Source organism: Coenobita brevimanus, chromosome 47 (genome assembly GCF_032717465.1).
Source record: "Coenobita brevimanus isolate Jiangsu-jjx chromosome 47, ASM3271746v2, whole genome shotgun sequence".
NCBI classification, from domain to species: Eukaryota; Metazoa; Arthropoda; class Malacostraca; order Decapoda; family Coenobitidae; genus Coenobita; species Coenobita brevimanus.
In genome coordinates, this window is record NC_137000.1 from 25,678,640 (window position 1) to 25,701,942 (window position 23,303).

The 23,303-nt window shown below is 41.7% G+C and overlaps 1 protein-coding gene across 4 annotated transcripts in view; it reads left to right on the plus strand.

Annotated features, from left to right (window-relative positions):
• LOC145399065 (putative ATP-dependent RNA helicase pitchoune) overlaps positions 1-23,303 on the plus strand; it is a 94,043-nt gene that overhangs the window by 24,945 nt on the left and 45,795 nt on the right. For 3 of the 4 annotated variants that reach the window (XR_013897222.1, XM_080271812.1, XM_080271813.1), the window contains exons 3-5: positions 6,814-6,957; positions 10,621-10,797; positions 14,748-14,885. Coding sequence is in view for 3 of the 4 variants with exons in the window: in XM_080271812.1 (XP_080127938.1) it covers positions 6,814-6,957; positions 10,621-10,797; positions 14,748-14,885 (459 nt within the window). In the remaining variant the exon portion in view is untranslated. Of the gene's footprint in view, positions 1-6,797; positions 6,958-10,620; positions 10,798-14,747; positions 14,886-23,303 lie in introns of all 4 variants that reach the window. The other variant, XM_080271814.1, reaches the window with a different exon arrangement.

Here is a 23,303-nt window from a genome sequence, read left to right on the forward strand (position 1 = left end):
TGAACATACAGGATGGAAGTAATGTGAGTATAAGTGGCTGGAGAATGCCTGGGAGAAGGAGGGAGGTGAGAAGACAGGAAGAAATCAGTAGGATAGACATTGTGGAAGCAATGATGAAAGTTAAATTGGAGAAAGCCCCAGGAGTTGATGGAGTGTGTGGTGAAATGCTGAAGCATGGGGGAGAGATAGTAGTAGAATGGATGTGGAAGATGTGCAGATTGGCCTGGGAGGAAGGTAGAGTCCCGGAGGATTGGAAGTCAGGTGTAATTATTCCCTTGTACAAAGGAAAAGGGGAAAAAGAAGTGTGTGGTAATCATAGGGGCATTTGTCTTCTTAGTATAATAGGAAAAGTGTATGATAGGATACTTATTGACAGAGTTAGAGAAAGAACAGAGAAATTAGTTGGAGAAGAACAGGGAGGCTTTAGGAAGGGAAGAGGTTGTGTAGATCAGATATTCATTCTTAGATCTTTAGTGGAAAAGTTTCTAGTGAAGGGAAAGAAGTTGTATGCGGCTTTCATGGATTTGGAGAAAGCATATGACAGGGTGGATAGACAAGGATTGTGGAAAGTATTAAGAATACATGGAGTAGATGGGAAGTTGTTGAATGCTGTGAAGAGTATGTACGATGGTGCGAAGGCTGCAGTGCGTGTGGATGGTGAACTAAGTGAATTTTTCTCTTTGAAAGTTGGGTTGAAATAGGGATGTGTCATGTCTCCATGGTCGTTCAATCTGTACATGGATGGGGTAATAAAAGAGGTACAAGGTAGGGTAGTGGATGTTGGAGTGGCCCTGGTGAGAGAGGATAGTGTTTGGAAACTCCCTGTACTGTTGTTTGCAGATGATACTGTGTTGTTGAGTGAAGACGAAAGGGAGCTGCAAGGCTTGGTGGATGAGTTTGGGAGAGTGTGTAAGAAACGGAATCTAAAGGTGAATGTAGGGAAGAGTAAAGTGATTGTCTTTGAGAGAGGTGATGTCAGTGAATGTACAGCGAGGTTGGATGGTGAGGAATTGAAAAATGTGAGTATGTTTAAGTACTTGGGTAGTGTGATGAGTAAGGATGGAGGTTTGGAGGGTGAAGTGCTTGAAAGGGTACAGCAGGGAAGAAAGGTTGCTGGTTCTTTGAAAGCAGTGATAAGAAACGGGGAAGTGAGCATGGAAGTGAAAAAGTTACTACATGACAGTATTGTGATACCAACTCTAACGTATGGAAGTGAAGCTTGGATGTTGTTGGAAGGACACAAGTCAAGAGTGAGAGCAGTGGAAATGAGTTATTTAAGAGGAGCCTGTGGAGTCACATGGAGAGACAGGCTGATGAATGAGGATATAAAGGAGCGTTGTGGTGTGGATGTGGATGTGATAGGAAGCATTAGGAGGAATACACTGAGGTGGTTTGGCCATGTGGAGAGGATGGAGGGTGAGAGACTGACGAAGAGAGTGTATGTGAGTGAGGTGGAGGGGGGAAGAGGGAGGGGGAGGTCGAGGATGAGATGGAGGGATGGGGTGAAGAGGTATATGAGAGAGGGGAGTGTGAGTTGGAAGCAGGGCAGTGAAATGATTGGGGACAGGGTGACGTGGAGGCGATTTGTTTGTGGCCACCCCAAACGGGATTGAGGCGTCTGACAATAGATAGATAGATAGATGTGCTCTGATTAATAAACTGAATTACTTCTTACCTCCTATCAAAGATAATTCCAGATTTGAAGTGAATGAATTTGGGACAGTGTGTAGGAGGAGTAATCTGAGAGTTAATGTAAAGAAAAGTAAAGTTATGGTGTTTGAGAGGAATGAAGTCACAGAGTGTGCAGTGAGGTTGGATGGTGAGGATATGGAGAATGTGAGTGCATTCAAGTACTTGGGTAGTGTGATGAGTAAGGATGGAACTTTGGGGGATGAAGTGGGTGAAAGGGTACAGCAGGGAAGGAAGGTCATTGGTACACTGAAAGCAGTGATGAGAAATAGGGAGGTGAGTATGGAAGTTAAGAAGTCACTGCATGATAGTATTGTGATCCCTACCCTGACGTATGGAAGCAAGGCATGGACCTTGCAAGAGGGGAACAAGTCAAGAGTGAGAGCAGTGGAAATGAGTTACTTGAGAGGAGCATGTGGAGTGACGTGGAGGGACAGGTTGACAAATGAAGAAGTGAAGGGACGCTGTGGGGTGGATGTGGATGTGGTTGAAAAGATTAGGAGAAATACACTGAGGTGGTTTGGACATGTGAAGAGAATGGAGAATGAAAGACTGACTAAGAGGGTGTATGTAGGTGAGGTGGGGGGAGGGAGAGGGAGAGGTAGACCAAGGATGAGGTGGAGGGATGGAGTTGAGAGGTATATGAGGGAGGGGGGGGTGAGTTGGGGGGAGGGTAGTCAAATGGTGGGTGACAGAGCGACTTGGAGGCGTTTTGTCTGCGGCCACCCTTTGTGGGATTAGGGCGTTGGGCTATAGATAGATAGATAGAAGTATTTTTATACATTTTTATACTTTGATACTCACAGGTAGATAATCTGTAGACTTTCATTTATCTCATGTTAAGTAGAAAACCTGGGCTTTTCAGTGAAAATAGATTAATTATCTGCAAACCACTGTTTTGTCCCAAAGATATACTGTACATGTTTTATGCAGATAAGAATTTATCACACATCCATTGTCTGTGACACTGTGGGTCAGAGATATCATTCAATATTGTACTGGTAATATAATAGTATATGTGGCACAGTATTGTATTTCACTCTTGTTGTTGTGATTTAGAAGTATAAGGCCTGATATCAGACCAGAAAACCCAAAGGTTTTGTATAAAGCTGTAGTGTCTTACATTATTTCATAAAAGGGGGAAGGAAACAGTGATGTTAATGTGGAGTTATAGTAAAAGAGGTGATTGAGAATTAGGAAAAGGATGTCAGTTATATCCATGGCACTTTGGAAGTTTTTCCTATTTTCATAATAATATTACTTATAAAATGCAAAAGATATGTGAAACTAGTGTGGTAATGGGAGGGGAAGTTTGTTTGATATTTGTTCCATTTACTTAGAGCTGGTGTCACACAGAATGCCCGAATCCTTAAGTAAATGAAACAAGATTTTGCTTGCCAGTGTTGCAAACATACCGTACCAAAATATCCAAGACTGTAAAAAGCTCAGTAGATAATAGAGGTATAGGGTAAAATGTATGTTGATTAAAGGGTAGCAGTGTATGGGTAGATGGTGCAGTAATTAGGCAGCCTTTTTATTGCTACCATAGCAGGAACAAGAACACACTGATATCTATGACCTGCTGTACAGTACTTCTGGCTCTGGCAGTTGAGCTAATATCTGTACATTTGCCTGTCTTAATCATATTTCTGAGGTAGCTAAACTCATCAACACAGAAGCTACATTACCTGCATGATGCCTCTTCAGGATTGGCTAAGTACACAATCTCCATTGCATAACCTTGTAATCTGTCTTTCGTATACTGTAACTGCATCTTTTATGTACCCCACTTTTCACAAACATCACACAAGATGGAGTTACTGCCAGCCCCTTTCCTGCCTACAGCAGAAGGCCACTGCCCACTTTCCACCTGTAAGTCTCCATCCATCCCTACTAACTATGACATTTGTCTTACTCACATCCACCCTGAAACCCGGAGCTGCATATTGTCCCATCTTTCGTTTTCCTAATTTCTTCACAGCATCCATCATGTGTTCAGCCACAGATACAGTAGTCATCATAACTGTCATGTCTAAATATATTGTGTGTATAAATCCTAAGGTTTCCTTACAGCAGGGGGATCCAGGCTCTTTCAGTAGGTAACCATGTGTGTTGAAATCCTTACATGTGTAGGCAACTTAAAATCTGTTTATGATGGTGGTAAAGTAAATCTTATTGGCTCTTCAGGGATGCTGATTTTCTAGCAATTACACAAAAGCAATGATAGTGGCAGGCAGGTGGTTAGGCCATGCTAAATTACTTGTGCTATCTTATAAGTAATTGACTTTTATATCTACTGCATTTTATTTAAAATCTCGGGTGGGCTGCAGCTCAAGGTCATGTAGGCCAGATTTGACCTGCAGGCCGCGTGTTGGAACCCAAGGGCATGCAAGGTCAGCATTATTTGTTGACAGTTTTTTCTTTGCTGCTCATGCCTTTTCATCCATCCATCCATCATCCATTCCTACATTGCCCCATGAGGAGCGTAGGAGCTTGGGGCTAGCCATTTGGTCCTGAAATTTAAGAAGAGAGTGACCAGCCTCACTCATCCCTGAGTGGCATTACATGAGCAGTCAACCCCAACCACCCCTTGGATATAATCTTTCACCGGCTCAGTCCGATTGGAGTGCAATAATTACCCACTAAACCACCAGGCGCCAAAATTTGGTTATATGGTTACCACCCAGCATAGTAAGTGGTTTCCTGGTGTACAGGAAACCATTTGGCTTGTCACTCAGTATAGAGTCACCCACAGGCAGAAGGAAGAGGAAAGAATGAAGGAAAGAAAGACAGAAGAGGGAATGTAAAGTCACCCATAGGCAGAAGGATGACGAAAGAATGAAGGAAAGAAAGACAGAAAAGCATGGAAGGAAAGAAGGATGGAGGAGAGGAAAGGGCAGATACCCTACAGCAGCACTACATCGAGTGAGTGGATGGTGAGCACCCCCACGTACCACAAATGCTCATGCCTTTTACCTATGCATAATATTGTTTTTAGCTTGCTTAAAATAGAATCAGAAAGATGGGTGAGTGGGGGGTTGGAGGGGATATGAGAGTGAAGGTCATGAGGGTTCTGGCTGCAGATTAATTTTCCACTTAAGAAATTAGATGTGGCACAACTTTCACTTTTGCATAATTTTTCCTGATTTCAGAGGTTTTGTAAGAGAAGGCAAAGTGTAGTTGTAGATTGTTATAGTGTTGGTATGTGGACCTTTTAAAAAATGTATTAGTATCTGCATCAGCACAGGTATGTGACTCTAGTATGACCAGAGTATGAAAATTCATGATTATGTGCAGTGAGAATAGAACTCTTATGAAGTGTTTGTGGTTGACATGGCCTAGATATGATAAGAAACATAATGATTGTAAAGATGTGCGGTAAGGAAGTTGTAGTAGGGTATAAGAGTCTGCTTAAGTGGTGTGGTCACATGGAAAGAATGATGTAAATAAGGTGGTGAAATGGTAATGTGTGAGTGATTTGATGCTGGGAAGAAGTGTGGTAAGCCAAGAAGATGGTGGTGGATTTAGTAAATTAGTGTATGAGAAAGCTAGTTATGAAAACTAATGAAACTAAAGAATGGACAAGGGATCAGATTAGGTGGATGAAGTGTGTACTGTTGAGGCCAGGTATTCTTTTCCACCTTGCTGTCCATAACTCTTAAACCACGATTCTCCCACCCTCTCTGGTCCCAGAACCACATTTAGGGTCTGATTTTTCAACCTTCACCAAGGTAAATTTTGGTCTTATTGATTTTATGCACCAGAAAATGTATATTTTACTCTCATGTGACTAATGGTTACCGCACTTTCAATTGTCAAAGAACTTCATATATGAAAATTGTAACCCCTCGTTTATAGAGAGGGGGAGAAGGAGGGGGATGCCAAGGATGAGATGGAGGGATGGAGTGGATAGGTATATGAGAGAGGGGGATGTGAGGTGGGAGCAGGCAGTGAAATGGCAGGGGACAGGGTGACATGAAGGCAATTTGTTTGTGGCCACCCCATACAGGATTCAGGCATCTGGCAATAGATAGATAGTGTAGAGAGAGAGAAAAAAAAAAATTAAACCAATGTAAATTTTGGTCTTATGGATTTGAAGACCTTGATTTTACACACCAGAAAATGTATATTTCACTCTCATATGTCTAATGATTACTGCAAAATCAACCATCAAAAATAAAAAAGTCACTCCTGGCTATTAGCGAGACTGGGACGTCACTGAAGTGGAGGGAGTGTGGGGGGGGGCATTGGGGGGGGGGGAAGGGAGGGACTATGCCTGCCACACACAGCCAATCTGGTCTAGAGGGAATATGGGGAATGATCTGGGTGGGAGGACACATTGAGGACAGGGCCCAATGGAGCAGAGGGAGGTGGAGAAATGGCGGGGGGGAGGGGGAGTACCTTCCCCCACCGCATCTAGGGGGACCACTCAGGCCAGACACCACCAGATATCGTACTTTCCATTGGCTAGGCTCCATATACCTCATGAAAGAGGCAGAGATACCTCACGCCAGTTTTTGATAGCTTTTGTAAAGTCAGTGTCATTAGGATTCTATGTACCAAGGCCCGAACACATCGATAGATGATCATGGAACTTCAGTGGTTTACCTGTAAATGTGGCAAAGTTGCAAATGTTCCTTGAATGTATCCCACAATGGCTGCTAACAATGCCATGCGGTCATATTATGTTGGTTTAATTCAAGACTGTGTGTGAGGGTGCCATATTTACAGATCAGAGATATCAGTGGGAAGGAATTCCTGGCTGCATTCGTACTGCACAAAGAAGTACGTGATCAGTTTTGATTTTCTTTTTCTTTTCTGATAGTCAGTAGAATCACTGTGATCTGCTAGTTGTATGTAAAGTGCATCCATGATTTAAGAAAGAAAAAATGCAGATGGTTTATGCTTGTCAAGTGCAGCCAAGATTCTGAAGGCATGAATGATCCATGAATGGTTGTCTGACTCCTTTTCACTGGGCAAACTGCTGATTGTTCTTTCCTTAGTTCTTATTTCTGGATCCTGCCTCACTGCATCTGTTGGTGGGAATAGGGATCATGATGGTGTTGATGATGATGATCATGATCATGATAATGATGGCACTGTACCAGGTATTTCCTGTTTCAGGAGTTGGAGCACTGATAATAACACCAACAAGAGAACTGGCTCAGCAGATATCTGAGGTCCTCAGACCACTTGCAGATGCTCATGGATTCTCTCAGTCAACTCTTACTGGAGGAACAAAGTTTAAAAATTCTGATGTTAAGAATGGTAATTAAACTTGGTCTGGTGAAAGCTTTAGTAACAGTGCAACCAAATACTGCTTTCTTGGTATAACATTGTGATTTTGCCACACAGTATTTTCATGTGCACATTGATCTTCCTCCCCCCCACCTTTTTTTTTTTTTTTTTTTTTTTTTTTCAGTAGCTTAAACAGGTATGTGTGAATACTTCATGGGAAGGAGTATGAGATCATGGATGATAAATTTTGGTATATGATTACTACTAGGGTCAGAGGTTGATACTCCTCTAGTAATGGAGATGCCATTCAGTGATTTTAAGCAATATCCATTGTATTCATTAATCTTGTGAGTAACACTGTAAAGAATTGTGTGAAATCACTCACACAGATTTATATTATGACAGTAATTAAACAAAGAAAATATGAATAATAAGTTTATTATTTTACAGAAGCTGTGAAAGCTTGCCCTTCAACTTCTGTAGTAGTCTGTACTATCCAACAGTTGGTTATCTCCCCATTTTGTATTGTCAGTCTTGCTGTTTCACTTAATGCATACTGAACCATTATTTTGGTGGACACCGACCTGCTTAGGAGTTTTACAAATAATGTAACTCTCATTATAAACAGTGACAATGGTTCCCTACACTTTTTTTGTGGTTTCCATGATGAATGGCATGAGAATAACCCTGCCACATTTAACCTCTGATATGGTTCGTAGCAGCAGTGGGGTTTCATGAACCAGGTTCTTGAACAACAAACTTGGCCTCGTGATTTGATTACTGCATGCATTATATGCCATAGTGACTCATAGGCTATGGACTGCATCCAGAGCCCATGTGGCCTTCATTACTACTTAACCCAAATAACAGAAATGATAACATATGGTTGATGTTGTGCTGCCTACTTCTTCCTTAGCGTTTATCATTCTTTTTATGTGCCTGCCCTCCTCTCTTCCTGTTTCTCCCATCTTTCCTGTCACTTCTTATTGCTTTTTTTTCCTTTACTGGTGGCTTTACATTGAGTGACAAGCCTAATGGTTTCCTGTAAGCCAAGAAACCATTTACAACACTGGGTGGTAACCATATAACCAACCCATACGTGCTCCCTACGTGTCAACAAGTGGGATGGTAGAGGGTTAGTGCCCCTCCTCTTAAAACAAATAACTCAAAGTCTAATGGCCACCCCTTATGGGATTATGGCTTCTGGCAATAGATAGATAGATAACATATGGCTCCCTGTGTTGTTAGGTGGTAATACTGTACAGCGTGGTGGACTGAAGAGGTGAAACAGGCTGTGGCACAAAAGAAGAAAGCATACAATGAATGGATGAGAAATAGGGGCGTGGAAGAAGTTGAGAGGCAGAAGAGAGAGTTATATGTGGAAAGGAAGAGAGAGGTGAAAAGTTTAGTAAGAGAGAGTAAGAAGAGAGTGGATGAGGAATTTGGAAGGAATTTGAGTGTAAAGTGGAGGGACTGTAAGAAAATGTTCTGGAGAGAAGTGAAAAGAGTAAGACAGGGTGGAAGTGAAGTTAGCAGGGGAGTGAAAGATAAACATGGTAGATTACTAGTGGAGAAGGGAGAAAAAGTGAGCAGATGGAGAGAACACTTTAAGGAATTGTTGAACGTAGAGGATGGAAGTAATGCGAGTATAAGTGGCTGGGGAATGGCTGGGAGAAGGAGGGAGGTGAGAAGACAGGTAGAAATCAGTAGGATAGAGGTTGTGGAAGCAATGAAGAAAGTTAAATCGGGAAAGCCCCAGGAATTGATGGAGTGTGTGGTGAGATGCTGAAGCATGGGGGAGAGATAGTAGTAGAATGGATGTGGAAGATGTGCAGATTGGCCTGGGAGGAAGGTAGAGTCCCGGAGGATTGGAAGTCAGGTATAATTATTCCCTTGTACAAAGGAAAAGGGGAAAAAGAAGTGTGTGGTAATCATAGGGGCATTTGTCTTCTTAGTATAATAGGAAAAGTGTATGGTAGGATACTTATAGACAGAGTTAGAGAAAGAACAGAGAAATTAGTTGGAGAAGAACAGGGAGGCTTTAGGAAGGGAAGAGGTTGTGTAGATCAGATATTCATTCTTAGATCTTTAGTGGAAAAGTTTCTAGAGAAGGGAAAGAAGTTGTATGCGGCTTTCATGGATTTGGAGAAAGCATATGACAGGGTGGATAGACAAGGATTGTGGAAAGTGTTAAGAATATATGGAGTAGATGGGAAGTTGTTGAATGCTGTGAAGAGTATGTATGATGGTGCTAAGGCTGCAGTGCGTGTGGATGGTGAACTAAGTGAATTTTTCTCTTTGAAAGTTGGTTTGAAACAGGGATGTGTCATGTCTCCATGGTTGTTCAATCTGTACATGGATGAGGTAATAAAAGAGGTACAAGGTAGGGTAGTGGATGTTGGAGTGGCCCTGGTGAGAGAGGATAGTGTTTGGAAACTCCCTGTACTGTTGTTTGCAGATGATACTGTGTTGTTGAGTGAAGATGAAGGGGAGCTGCAAGGCTTGGTGGATGAGTTTGAGAGAGTGTGTAAGAAACGGAACCTAAAGGTGAATGTAGGGAAGAGTAAAGTGATGGTCTTTGAGAGAGGTGAAGTCAGTGAATGTATAGCGAGGTTGGATGGTGAGGAATTGGAAAATGTGAGTACGTTTAAGTATTTGGGTAGTGTGATGAGTAAGGATGGAGGTTTGGAGGGTGAAGTGCTTGAAAGGGTACAGCAGGGAAGAAAGGTTGCTGGTTCCTTGAAAGCAGTGATAAGAAACAGGGAAGTGAGCATGGAAGTAAAAAAGTTACTACATGACAGTATTGTGATACCAACTCTAACGTACGGAAGTGAAGCTTGGACGTTGTTGGAAGGACACAAGTCAAGAGTGAGAGCAGTGGAAATGAGTTATTTAAGAGGAGCTTGTGGAGTCACGTGGAGAGACAGGCTGACGAATGAGGATATAAAGGAGCGTTGTGGTGTTGATGTGGATGTGATAGGAAGCGTTGTGAGGAACACACTGAGGTGGTTTGGCCATGTGGAGAGGATGGAGGGTGAAAGACTGACGAAGAGAGTGTATGTGAGTGAGGTGGAGGGTGGAAGAGGGAGGGGGAGACCGAGGATGAGATGGAGGGATGGGGTGGAGAGGTATATGAGAGAGGGGGGTGTGAGTTGGGAGCAGGGTAGTGAAATGGCTGGGGACAGGGCGACTTGGAGGCGATTTGTTTGTGGCCACCCCAAACGGGATTGAGGCGTCTGGCAATAGATAGATAGAGATATAACAAATAACTAATCCCCATATGGTGGGTGGGACCACGCATATCCTAACCTTCCTGAGATTATCACTCATCATTTCAGAGAACAATGACCCCCTCCTGCACTGACTTATTTGAGGTACGGTACTGTATACACTAGCAGTGTTATGAAGATAGTAATCATTAGGTCATCCTCCCACTTTAATAACTCAAGTAATTTGAATACTTGAGTGGATTATGGCGTCTGGCAATAGATAGATAGATAGAGTATCAAGTGCTTGACTGTGTGGCCCATTTCACTGACCATTGCTGATAGTTTTCCTCCCTTCATATTTCTCTTTCCAATTTCTGAATGCTTCCCTTTTTTCATGAAACAGGATGATGATAATGATCTGTATATTTATGTATAACTTTTTATTGTTATTTTTTAAAATTTATTTATTTATTTATTTTTTCAGGTTCAGTGCTCGTGGTTGGAACCCCAGGGAAAGTAGCAAAGGCTGTGATGAAGAATGGGGGTGATTCGCTACCTGTGAATAATTTAAAAGTTCTAATCTTAGATGAAGCTGATCATTTGCTGGATAATGGCTCACATACTGAACAGCTGAGGGAAATATTATCTTGTATCCCTAAAGGTAATCTATCATATTTCTTAAGCTTTTCACTTATGACCCAGCTTTTCTTATTGGATAGTAGATGGCTGGCTACAATTGACCTTGGGAGGTAATAACATAAGAGTGAAGTTTGGCAATAAGTTTGGTAACCAGCCTTAAAATTACCACTCTTAGACGGAAAGCTCAACCACAAGTAGAGTCAGAATCCATGTAGACTCCAAATTTTTTACTAATCTTGGAGAACTTATCAGATTTTTGTCTTCCAATAGTTTCCAGCATTAGCTGGTTCTGGCACATGGTTTATAGTCCATAGAGAACATCAGTTGTACCATGGCCAACCATAATATTTGATATTACTTAGGAGGAAGCATTATTTCATTTGATTTTATTTCATATATCACTATCATTATGTTCCAGTTTCGCCTAACATAGCTTAAACAGAATTCAGAATAAAGTAAAACTGTAACTGGAGTGGCTAGCATAATAGGCCATGCATCAGCTCACCTTTCGGTCCTGTATAATACTGTACTTGACTGAACCCTTCATAATCCTCGACTGAACCTAATAAATTCCATAGAGAAATTGATATCTGTGGTTAGGATAGACTTGGTAAATGTGTTTTTGGAATGTGCAGAGGAATTTTATTATCTCCTCTCTGTGCTTAGGGGAGAGCAGATTCTTACTCATTTGCTAGTGTTTAATATGTGCATGGAAGAAATTTAGGGAACTTTTTTGTCTGCTGGTATTATAGGGTCTTGCAGTTCATAGTGAGGAAAAATTCTGTGCCACTTGCATGAGAAGTATGGCTTTTCATTATAGTGAAACTTGGACATTAAGGAAGGACATCTGTTGGTTTGAGCATACAGAGATGAGGTTATCTAAATGGATGTGTAGTGCATCCCTTAATGATAGAACTGCAAGTGACAGAAGTCGTCAGTGAGCAGCTGAGATGTCTGGTGGGAATTGATTGCATTAAAAAAGTGATGTCAGGGGAGACTAAAGTGGTTTTAACATAAGGAGGGAATGGAAGGTGAAATCGAGCAAAAAGATCCAGAAGTGTTTATGAATATGGAGAGTAGAGTGCCAAGAGAATGACCCTAGAAGATTTGTGATGAGATCCTGTAAAATTACTGTCTATCTGTCCCAGTGCATGTCACTTCAAGTCACAGGCAGTGTGATGATAGCCCCAAAAGGTGGATGGATGTGGTAAATAGTGTGTGAGAAAGTGAGGTATACAGATTGATGAGGTTTGGAAACAGACAGTAGATCAAGCTGGTTGAAAGAATTTTGTACAAAGTGCGTCTTTTTACTCACTGACTTGATAGTCATCAGATTGATGTTATAAAGTGCATAAGTGTAAATGTTTATGCCTACAAGAAGCATCAGGATTCTGAGAACTTGAATGCTAAGTGAGTGAATGTGTGGCCCATGTAATTGAGAAGACTATTGATAGCTCTTCTTTTATCAGATTTTTTCTTGCGCTCGTCTCAACCTCATCTCATCCTTAGGTCGGAAAAGAGGTAGAGGTGATGATGATGATCATCATCATCATCATCATTTTCGTCATCTTCATTGCCGCTACCACCCCCATTCTCTCATTGTACACAATTTATATTGAGAATATTGATCTATCTATCTATCTATCTATTGCCAGATGCCATAATCCCGTAAGGAGTGGCTATTTGACTTTCAGTTATTTGTTTTACGTGGAAGGGCATTAACCCTCCACCAACCCACATGCTGACACGTAGGGAGCACGTATGGTTTGGTTATATGGTTACCACCTAGCATTGTAAATGGTTTCTTGGCTTACAAGAAACCATATGGCTTGTCACTCAATGTAGAGCCACCTACAAAGGAAAGAAAAGCAATAAGAAATGACAGGAAAGATGGGGGAAATAGGAACAGAGGAGGGCAGGGACAGAAAAAGAATGATACAAGCTAAGGAAGAAGTAGGCAGCACTACATCAAGTGAGTGGATGATGGTTGCCACCACCTACCACTAGAATATTGATGTTAAAATATATTTGTGAATCAAAATTAGAATAAGAAAATGACTAGATGAAAAAGATATCTTTATTGTTTTGTGCAATGTAGCATTATTGTTGGGTATGGAAGAGTATGGTAATCCATCCATCTGTCTATTGCCAAATGCCTCAATCCCATAGGGAGTGGCCACAAACAAATCACCTCCTTGTTGCCCTGTCCCCCACCGTTTCACTGCCCTTCCCCCATCTCACACATCCCTCTCTTATCTACCACTGAATTCCATCCCTCCATCTCATCTTTGGCCTTCCCCTCCCTCTTCCCCCATCCACCTCACTCACATACACCCTCCTTGTCAATCTCGTGCTCTCCATCCTCTCCACATGGCCAAACCACCTGAGTGTGTTTCTCCTAACGCTTCCTATCACATCCACATCCACACCATAGTGCTCCTTCACTTCCTCATTTGTCAGTCTCTCACTCCATGTGACTCCACATGCTCCTTTCAAATAACTCATTTCCACTGCTCTCACTCTTGGCTTATGTCCCTCCAACAAGGTTCAAGCTTCACTTCCATGCGTTAGAGTTGGTATCGCAATACTTCATGCATTAACTTTTTCACTTCCATGTTCACTTCTCTGTTTCTTATCACTGCTTTCAAAGAACCAGCAACTTTTCTTCCTTGTTGTACTCTTCCAAGTGATAACCAAATAACCAAATTATGGCACCTGGTGGTTTAGTGGGCAGTTAAGGCACTCCAATCGGATTGAGCCGGTGCAGGTTTACATCCAAGTGATGGTTGGGGTTTATTGCTCATGTAATACCACTCAGGGATGGGTGAGACTGGTCATTCTCATCATAATGTCATGACCAACTTGCCTAGCCCCGGGCTCCTTTGCACCTCATGGGGCAACACACGATTAGATGATGGATGGATGTACCCTTTCAAGTACTTCACCCTCTGAACTTCCATCCTTACTCATCACACTACCCAAGAACTTAAACGCACTCACATTTTCCATATCCTCCCCATCCAACCCCATTGTACATTCAGTGACTTCATTTCTCTCGAAGACCATAACTTTACTCTTTCCTACATTCACCTTGAGATTCTGTTTCTTACACTCTCCCAAATTCATTCACCAAGCCTTGCAGCTCCCCTTCGTCTTCACTTAACACATTATCATCTGGAAACAACAGTACAGAGAGTTTCCACACACTGCCCTCCCTCATTTGGGCTGCTCCAACATCTGCTGCCCTACCTTGTTTCTCTTTTATAATGCCATCCATATGCAGATTGAACGGCCATGGAGACATGACACATCCCTGTTTCAATCCAACCTTCAGATAGAAAAATTCACTCAGTTCACTGTCCACTTGCACTGCAGCCTTAGCACCTTCACACATACTTGTCACGGCATCCAACAACTTCCCATTTACTTCATATATTCTTAATACTTTCCACAATCCTGGTCTATCCTCCCTGTCATCTTTCTCCAAATCCATGAAGGCCACATACAACTTCTTTCCCCTGTCTAGAAACTTTTCCACTAAAGTAGTAAGAATGAATATCTGATCTACACAACCTCTTCCCTTCCTAAAATCTCCCTGGTCTTCTCCAACTAATTCCTCTATTATTTCCCTGACTCTGTCAATAAGTATTCTACCATATAGTTTTCATGTTTCACTAAGAAGACAATTGCCACTATAATAATAAGAAGGTATTATACTCTTTAACTGAAAATACTAAGTACTGTAAATAGACAAACTCTTGGAACTGTGCTGAGTTTTGCTAAGGTGAAAAAGAATAAGTTAATAGTCGCTAGTAATCAAATGATGCACCACATATAGGCAACCTGGATAAAAAATTTTGATTTAAATAATATTGTACAGAATTTATGTAAAACGTACATTGAATGTTATGTTGTTATCATTTTATGCTAATAGTTTTGGTGTGGAGTTAAACTTTATCTTTTTCCTTTCAGAAAATGTGCAGAAAATTCTTGTGAGTGCTACTGTTATAGAAAAGAGCTTAAAGCTTGCAAAGGGTCTCTGTAATACTGAGTTTATTTATGTAAGCTCAGAAAAAAGCAGCACTCCAACCACTGCACAAATAAAGCAAAGTAAGTAGGCTAGTGAATAAGAGTAGTCATCACCTTGGTACCAGTATTACTGTAGCTGCATTTTGTTTAATATGCCAAATATTTTTGTTCATTTCCTGAAGAACGGCTGGCGTACTTTAAACATTTATACAGTCCTGTGATGCCTGATGGTCTGGTGGGTTAAGGCTCTTCAGCTGGATGTTGCCTGTAGGGATTTATATTCAAGGGTTGGTTGGTTGGTGTTTATTCCTTAAGTAATGGCACTCGTTTTGTCACATTCCTTAAATGTCAAGACTCACTAGCCTAATGCTAGGCTGTTATGCTCCTAAAGATAAATGCCTGTAGACAGACAGATACAGCACAGTGCTGTGCTGGATTTTGACAGTTTTATTTCACATGAGGATAACATTCTGTCAATAAAATGTTAAAATATTTCTCAATAAACTCTTGAAGAATGATTAAGATTCTTTAGGATTTCATTTGGCAACCGGCAAACACAATTTAGCTGTTGGCACTGCATTTCTTGTCACCCGTTAAGCATGGCTAGTGCACATCATTTTATTCTGGGTACCTACACATTATATTATTCAGTTGAGGGAAGTTTCATGCCCTTGATGAGCTAAGAGTAGAATAATTTTAGATTAGCTTCATCTGTTTACCTAATATATTTAGCACATTCACATTTACATTTTTTAAGCTCTGGCCATGGAAACCTTTTCTCACCTGCTGATGTCAACCAACATTGATAGTTAGTCCATTGTGGCTGTAGTACCATGGGTATACCATCAAGTTTCCTGGGCAAGTTTGTTAACGGCCATATACCCTTGTATAATTCCGTAGAACTTCATATCATACCTTGTTGGAAGGACATAAGTCAAGAGTGAGAGCAGTGGAAATGAGTTATTTGAGAGGAGTATGTGGAGTTACATGTAGAGACAGACTGACAAATAAGGAAGTGAAGCTGCATTGTGATGTGGATGTGGATGTGATAAAAAGCATTAGGAGAAATACACTGAGGTGGTTTGGCCATGTGGAGAGGATTGAGAGTGAGAAACTAATGAGGAGAGTGTATGTGAGTGAAGTGGAGGGGGTGGAGAGGGAGGAGGAGGCAGAAAATGAGATGGAAGGATGGAGTGGAGAGATATATGAGAGAGGGGGATGTGGGCTGGGGGAGGGCAGTAAAATGGTGGGGGACAGGGCGACATGGAGGCAATTTGTTTGTGGCCCTCCCTCACAGGATTAATCCGCCGCATCCCGGCAGGTATTTCACCACTGACCCCCCCCCCCCTGCAATTGTGGCAGATTTTGGAAAAATCTTTTTGGGGGACTCAAACCCCCACTTTTTGTGAGAAACAATGACAAATCACAGAGAAGGTGCTCACCTGAGCTTAGAAATGGGCTATTCAGGTGACCCTTTAAACACCTGGTACAGTAATCCCTCCACTATCCGATGTAATAGAGCCAAAGGCATGTCTGGAAAGTGGTCCCGTCTGGAAAGTGGGCCCCTGCCTGCTGGACTGGTACTTATGGACCTTAACCCAGCCTAACTTTGAAAGCCACCTAAATAACTCCCTGCCGGACATGCATAGCACTTATTTAAACCTATTTAAGGCCCTGTTCACACCAATAATGGACATAAAGCATGAAATAAATGAAAAAGAACCAGAGAATGAGGAATTTGAAGTATGGAAAATACTTACCAGTGTACAGGCTACTTACAGCATGTCTGTGGCCACCTCCTCAAGGCTCTGGTAGTTGTGAAAATGCTCTTGAAACACATACAGTAATACAGCGTTGTGCTACACTTAATTCATTGCACTGTGAGTTATAATTGTTTAACACTGCACATTCTGTTCTTAATTGTGCCACGCCAGATTCAACCACCAGTTTCAACTGCCACTTTGCACTCCACACATAATCCTTTGCATTCTAGATTCTAATTTCTTAACACTGCACAACACTGTAAATTCCCATGTGGTCTAGCGGCAAGGTATCGCAGTTTTTTCACTGTTTATTCACAAAAACGAGCACTTGCGGCATCCATTGCTATGAAAATCTACCCTTCAACGATGGTTAGGCAGTAACTGGGGACAGGGTTGCCAGATCTGAGCTCGGCCACATTACCAGACTCCTCAGTTTTCATTACCAAATTTAACTTTTCATTACCAAATTCTTAAAGGAAGCATTTATTCTTCACTAATTATATATACAAATGGAAATAATCACTCTTCTTATAAGCAGCAGCATGTTTATTTTTGCGCTATGTATGCTAGCAGATTAATCAAAGAGAGCAGACAGTCCACCATCTCCATTCTCTATACCTTCATACATGTGAAGAATCTGTTTGGTAATGGATATGTTGATTCACTACCAAACAAACTTTTAATTACCAAATTGGCCCACATTTGGTAATGAAAAATACTAAATGGCAACCCTGACAGGGGAAGGGGGAGGGGGGAGGAAGGAAGGGGTGAAGGGGCCGTGATGTAAACAGCTGTTCAGCGCCGCGCGGCAATTTCCAATTACGAGTGGGAAAAAATTAGGAGTTGGGGGGGATTTTTTTCTTTTTTTGGTCATTTTTGGGTTCTGAAGGTCCAGGCCCACAATATCTGGTAAGTGGGGAGTCCAGAAAATGGGTGTCTGGATAGTACAGGGATTACTGTCCTGTGTTCTCCTGAGCCACGCTGAGGCTGTCGCATTTTCTGTGATAGCGATAACTAATGCAAACCACTCAGGATAGGTAGATATTTGTTCATTTGGTATGAATTTATGTTTTACAAGAATATATTGGTTTTCACACAAAAATGTAGGCAATATAAGCATTGTTTCACTCACTGAACACATCAGCATACCATGCTTTCCTTGGCGACCTTACCTCTTCATCACTTCCGCTCATTTCTGCCTCTGGCACCACGTAATCTTTGTCCTCCATATCATCATTCATTTGGGAATCACTCTCGTCTTGAATTTTGTACCGTGGCGCGACGTGTTTACTGGCCAGGTCACTGCTAACAGGTGAGTTGCTGAGACAATGGCGTGCTGGGGGAGGGGGGGGTCACATGGGGTATGGCAGTGTCCCCGCCTGGCAGTGGGTAGAGGAAGGTGTTCCGTGTATACGTATCGAAAATCATGCGCAATATTTGAAAAATTTGCAAATGACGGACCTTGCAATTGCAAAACGTGTGGGTACATTGACGGGACTGAGCGTGACAAAACGTTTTAACGTACCCATACATTAGCAGGATGTGGAGGGTTAATGCATCTGGCAATCGATAGAGACAGATAGATTCATATCTATATTTTTTTCTTCTTCTTGACATACAGTAAAAAATTATCTTTCACACTTTAGGGTCAGGTATGAAGGTAAATTTGTGCATGAAATTTTTATTTCGGCCATTAGTATACTTAATAGTCAGTCATGTGCTGAAGCATTTTATTTCACCAATAGTCAGAAGGGTTATGGTGTGTCAGAGTTGTCCAAAAAGCAGTGTCAGGAACCCAAACTTTTCAGAAAACAAAAATTATTTATTTATGTGTGGTGGTTGGGGGCGCCCATCATCCACTCGCCAAATGTAGAGATGCCATATGATCTCCACACTGAGTGACAAGCCAAATGGTTTCCTGTACCCAGGAAATCATTTACTACACTGGTTGGTAAACATATAACCAGGGTTTCTGGGAGGATTAAGTGTCCCCCAGATTCCCCTATCCAAAATCACTTAATCATGGCAGTCATTTCAGAGAGCCTCAGAGGGCCCAGTACCTGCCCAAGACCCCAACCAAATGGGCAGATTCGCATGGCCATGTGGAATGTGAGAGGTGTTAATGAGGAGAGCAAGAGGGTGGAAGTGGTCAATATGTTCAAGAGTGCGAGATATACTGTGATGGCATTGTGTGAAACGAAGATGAAAGGGTGTGAAGTGGAGGAGTGGAAGGGTGTGAGATGTGTAAGATTGGGAATGAATGGATGAAGAAGATGCAAGGAAGGAGTTGCTTTGTTGATGAATGAGGTGTGGCAGAGTGGAGTGAGAGACTACAAATGTGTTAGCTCGAGGTGCATGTATGTCAGGTTCTAGTTTGAGAAGGTGAAGTGGCAGTGATTGTAGCATATGCACTGTGTGAGGACAGGAGTGAGAGAGAGAAAGACAGGTTTTGGGATGAGCTGGGTGAAGTAGTGGGAGAAATGCCTAGGAGCTATAAAGTGATCATAATGGGGGATTTGAATGGAAGAGTAGGCTCTGGTGCTGAGGATGACATAATGGGTTGTTATGGAGTACCAGGAGAAAATGATAATGGGAAACGACTAGAGGATATATGTCAGGAGAGGAGGTTATGCATTTATAACTCGTATTTCAAACACAAACATGCATATAAATATACATGGTATAGAGGGAATGGGGATCATGTCAAAAGAAGCCTGATTGATTACGTGCTCATAGGGAGGTTGATGATGGGAATGGTTGCTGATACAAGGGCGGTGAGAGGACGATGTGGAGGTCTGTCAGATCATATGATTGTGGTATGCAAGATCAGACTGAGAGGAGTGAGGTGGATCAGGAGAGAGAGGAGCAGTCAGGGAGAAAGACTGAAAGTTGAAAGCTGAGGATCAGAGAAATCACCGATGATTACAGCACCAAAGTAGAGGTGGAGTTAGAATCAGTGAATTGGAATGAAATGGATCTGGACAGCCTGTGTAATACATATAGGGATTGTATAGTTAGGAATGCTAAAGCGGTGTGTGGTGTGGCAAGGGTAACAACAAAGAAGAAAGGTACGGCATGGTGGGATGAGGAGGTTAAGAGAGCAGTGGAGGAAAAGAGCAAGTGGCCAAAGTGGTTACTGGACAGGGGTTCAGTTGAAATAAGAACTGAGTATATTGAGAGCAAGAAGCATGTAAAGAGAATAGTGAAGAGGAAAAAGAAGGAGGTAAATGGTGATCTAGGAAGAAAAATGAATGTGAACTACTCTGAAAATAGGAAGTTATTCTGGAAAGAGGTATGGAAATATAGAAGTGAAAACGGAAAGAAATGTGATGGTGTGAAGGATGTAGGTGGTAGATTATTAACCCATGGGAATGAAGTATGGACCAGATGGAAAGAATATTTTGAATGCCTGATGATTGGGAATAGAGAGAACAGAGTGGCTGTGAACATGATTGGTTTTGGGGGTGTGCAGAAAAGGAATGCAGTCTCAAGAGACGTGACACTGGCTTAGGTGGAGAGTGCTGTGAAGCGGCTGAAAAATGGGAAAGCAGCTGGGGTTGATGAGGTTTATGCAGAGATGCTTAAGTTTAGTGGAGAGAGTAGAATGAAGTGCTTGTTAGAGATATGTAAGGGTATGGATAAGTGACACTGCCTGCAGAGTGGAAAAAGGCTGTGATTGTACCCCTGTACAAAAATAAAGGTGAGCAAAGTGAGTGGTGCAAATATCTTGGCATAAGTTTATTGAGTGTGGTAGGGAAGGTATATGGAAGAATTATTGTAGAGAAAATAAGAGGCATATGAGAAGTCCTAGTGAGTGATGAACAGGGTAGTTTAGGAGTGGCAGAGGATGTGTGAATCAAATATTTGCAGTGAGACAGATAGCAGAGAAGGCTTGTGAGAAGGACCATAAGGTGTTTATGGCATTCATGGATCTGGAAAAAGCATATGACAAAGTGGACAGAGAAGGATTGTGGAAAGTTTTGCGCATGTAAGGTGTAGATGATAAACTGCTAGGTGCCGTCAAGAGTTTTTATGATGGCAGTGAAGCATATGTAAGGGTTAATGGCCATCTAAGAGAATGGTTCACTATCGGTGTGGGCGTGCGACAAGGTTGTGTGATGCCCCCATGGTTGTTCAGTATACTGTATATATGGATGGGATGATGAGAGAAGTAAAAACATGAGTAATGGAGAGAGGGATGGCATTGGTAATGAATGGTGATGGATGGAATATATCAAATTTGTTGTATGCTGATGATGCAGTACTGCTTGCAAGTACCAGACAAGAATTTGATAGGCTAGTGCAGAGTTTTGCTTATGTCTGTGAGCATCATGCCGTGAGAATAAATGTAGAAAAGAGATAAGTGATGGTTATTGAGGGGGAATGTGGCTCCCAGTGTGATGTTACAGTGAATGGAGAGAGACTGGAATTGATGAGAGAGTTCAATACCTGGGTACAGTGACAGAAAAGAGAGGAAAATGTGCAAAAAAAGTGGAAAGCAAAGTGACACAAGGAAGAAAAATAGCTGGTGCAATGAAGGCCTTGATAAGAAACAGAGGCTTGAGTGTTGCAGCTGCACGAAGCTTACATGAAGGAGTGTTAGTGCCAACTTTAACATATGGATGTGAGACTATGGTGTGGTGTGAAAATGAAAAGTTAAGAGTAAGAGCAGTGGAGATGGGAATGCTGAAGAATGTATGTGGAGTACAGAGGGTGGATAGGATGTGAAATAATGTGATTTGTTAAAGATGTGGAGTGAGGAAGTCAGTGGACACCAGAATCGAAGAGAGTGTATTGAGATGGTATGGTCATGTGGAGAGAATGGATAACAATTGAGTGGTGAAAAAGGTATATCTGAGCGAATTTGAAGGAGGGAGGAGGCGAGGTCGGCCAAGGAGAAGGTAGAGAAATAAGGTGGAGGAGTGTTTGAGGAAGAGAGGTTTGGAAGTCAGTGAGGCTAGGGAACTGACAAGAGATCGAGCTGGCTGGATGAATGTTGTGAGGAGAAGTGCATGATCAGGGATTTGGCACCCCTTTTTAACATGGCAGTGTCCTGATTGACTCAGTCGGATACGTTTATGTGAAGCTAGAGATTGTGGTGAATGTTTTTGGCGTATCCGAAAGAGCCAGGATTCCGGGGGCTTGAATGATGAGTGAATGGAAGCGTGACCCATGGATTGGGCAAATTTGGGCTCTCTGGGCATTGCAGCTACTTACCCTGCCCTCGAGTGGGAAAGGAGGTCCGAATGATGATGATGATGTATTGATTTACTGTATTTATTTGGTTATTTGCCTGGGTAGCCAGATCACAAGGCTTGATACAAGTCAAACGTGTAACAGCAGTGATTAATATATTTCCAGGAGAAGACATCCCACTGTTTGTAATTGGTGCCTGTGACATCAAAACTTTGTTGCCAGGTGACAAAGGTTTTCAGATGCATATTATTAAGTAGAACTGTATTTGTTCATTGTACATGCTGAGGGGAAAAAAAGTTGATTTAGTTAAAAAAAGGTAGATTTTCTTTTGGCATTATGACAGTAATTGGGTGACTGTCTGTACAAAAGTTGAATTTTCATTTTTTTAACACCTTAACCGCGGGGCGTCACTTTCGTGACACTTGGGAGCAAGGGATCATACCGCGGGGCATCACTTTTGTGATTGTGTTATTTTGAATTCGCCTGGGCTTTCAAGTGGTGGCTTGTATCATCTATCTGTACTACCAATGTCCAACACTAGTCAGCACTCCTAATCTCATCTGTACTCCCATCCATTGTTGACAATTTATCCATTTCTCCCCGTTCTTGACTCCCCTCCATTACCCTCTCCTCTCGCCTGCTCGGACGTGCTGCGCTAAGTAAATCTTTCCTGGAATTTTCCACTGATTTCATCCATTGAAATAAGCCCTATGCCCTATTCTTATATCAATTAATATATACAAAAAAGAAATAAGGTAAGTGATAGTGCCATACACCTGGAATTGGCTAATTATCACCTGACAACACCTCATGTGCACTCGTTCGCTAATTTTCGCCGTTTATTTCCCCATGAAATATACTGTATAATCTATTCTTATAATAAAAATGTATATAAGAAAGGAAGGGAGAAGCCTAAGTCATTTTTACATTCACCTGGAACTACCTAATTTATTATGTACCGGTATTGTCTAGATTTCCTGCCAATCATTTCATAGCATATACAGTATATTAGCAGCTGTCACCACGCTGACATTGGCAGCATTGCACTCCCCCTAGGCCACCACACTGTATTCAGTTTACTGTCGTCTTTCAAGGTGAGACCATGTCGGATTTGCGCCTGTCCAATTCCGCCGCTTTTTAGCCCCGTCCAAAGAGCCCTGTGACCTCTTCCCCCTATTAAACCTCATGTGGAAAGGGGTAAAGGGCTAAATGACTGCTGTGGAATGTGAACTGGCTAATTTATCAATGAAAATGATGGACAGTGACTACGATCTTTCTGGTGAGTTAATCAGTGCAAGTGGAAATGTAAATAATATGTAAATAATGTGTAAACAGCAAGTGAAACCAGTGAATGTAAATATAAGTAAACAGTGGAAAATAGTTTTATAAGTTACTGCAAGTGACAGTGCATACACATTGTAAATAAAATAGAAATGTAAATAATGTCAATAAAATAGAGAATGTAAATAGAAATGTAAATGAGTAGTAATATAAGAATACGAGTATATATACTAGGAGTAATGAAAGTGAAAGTTTCACT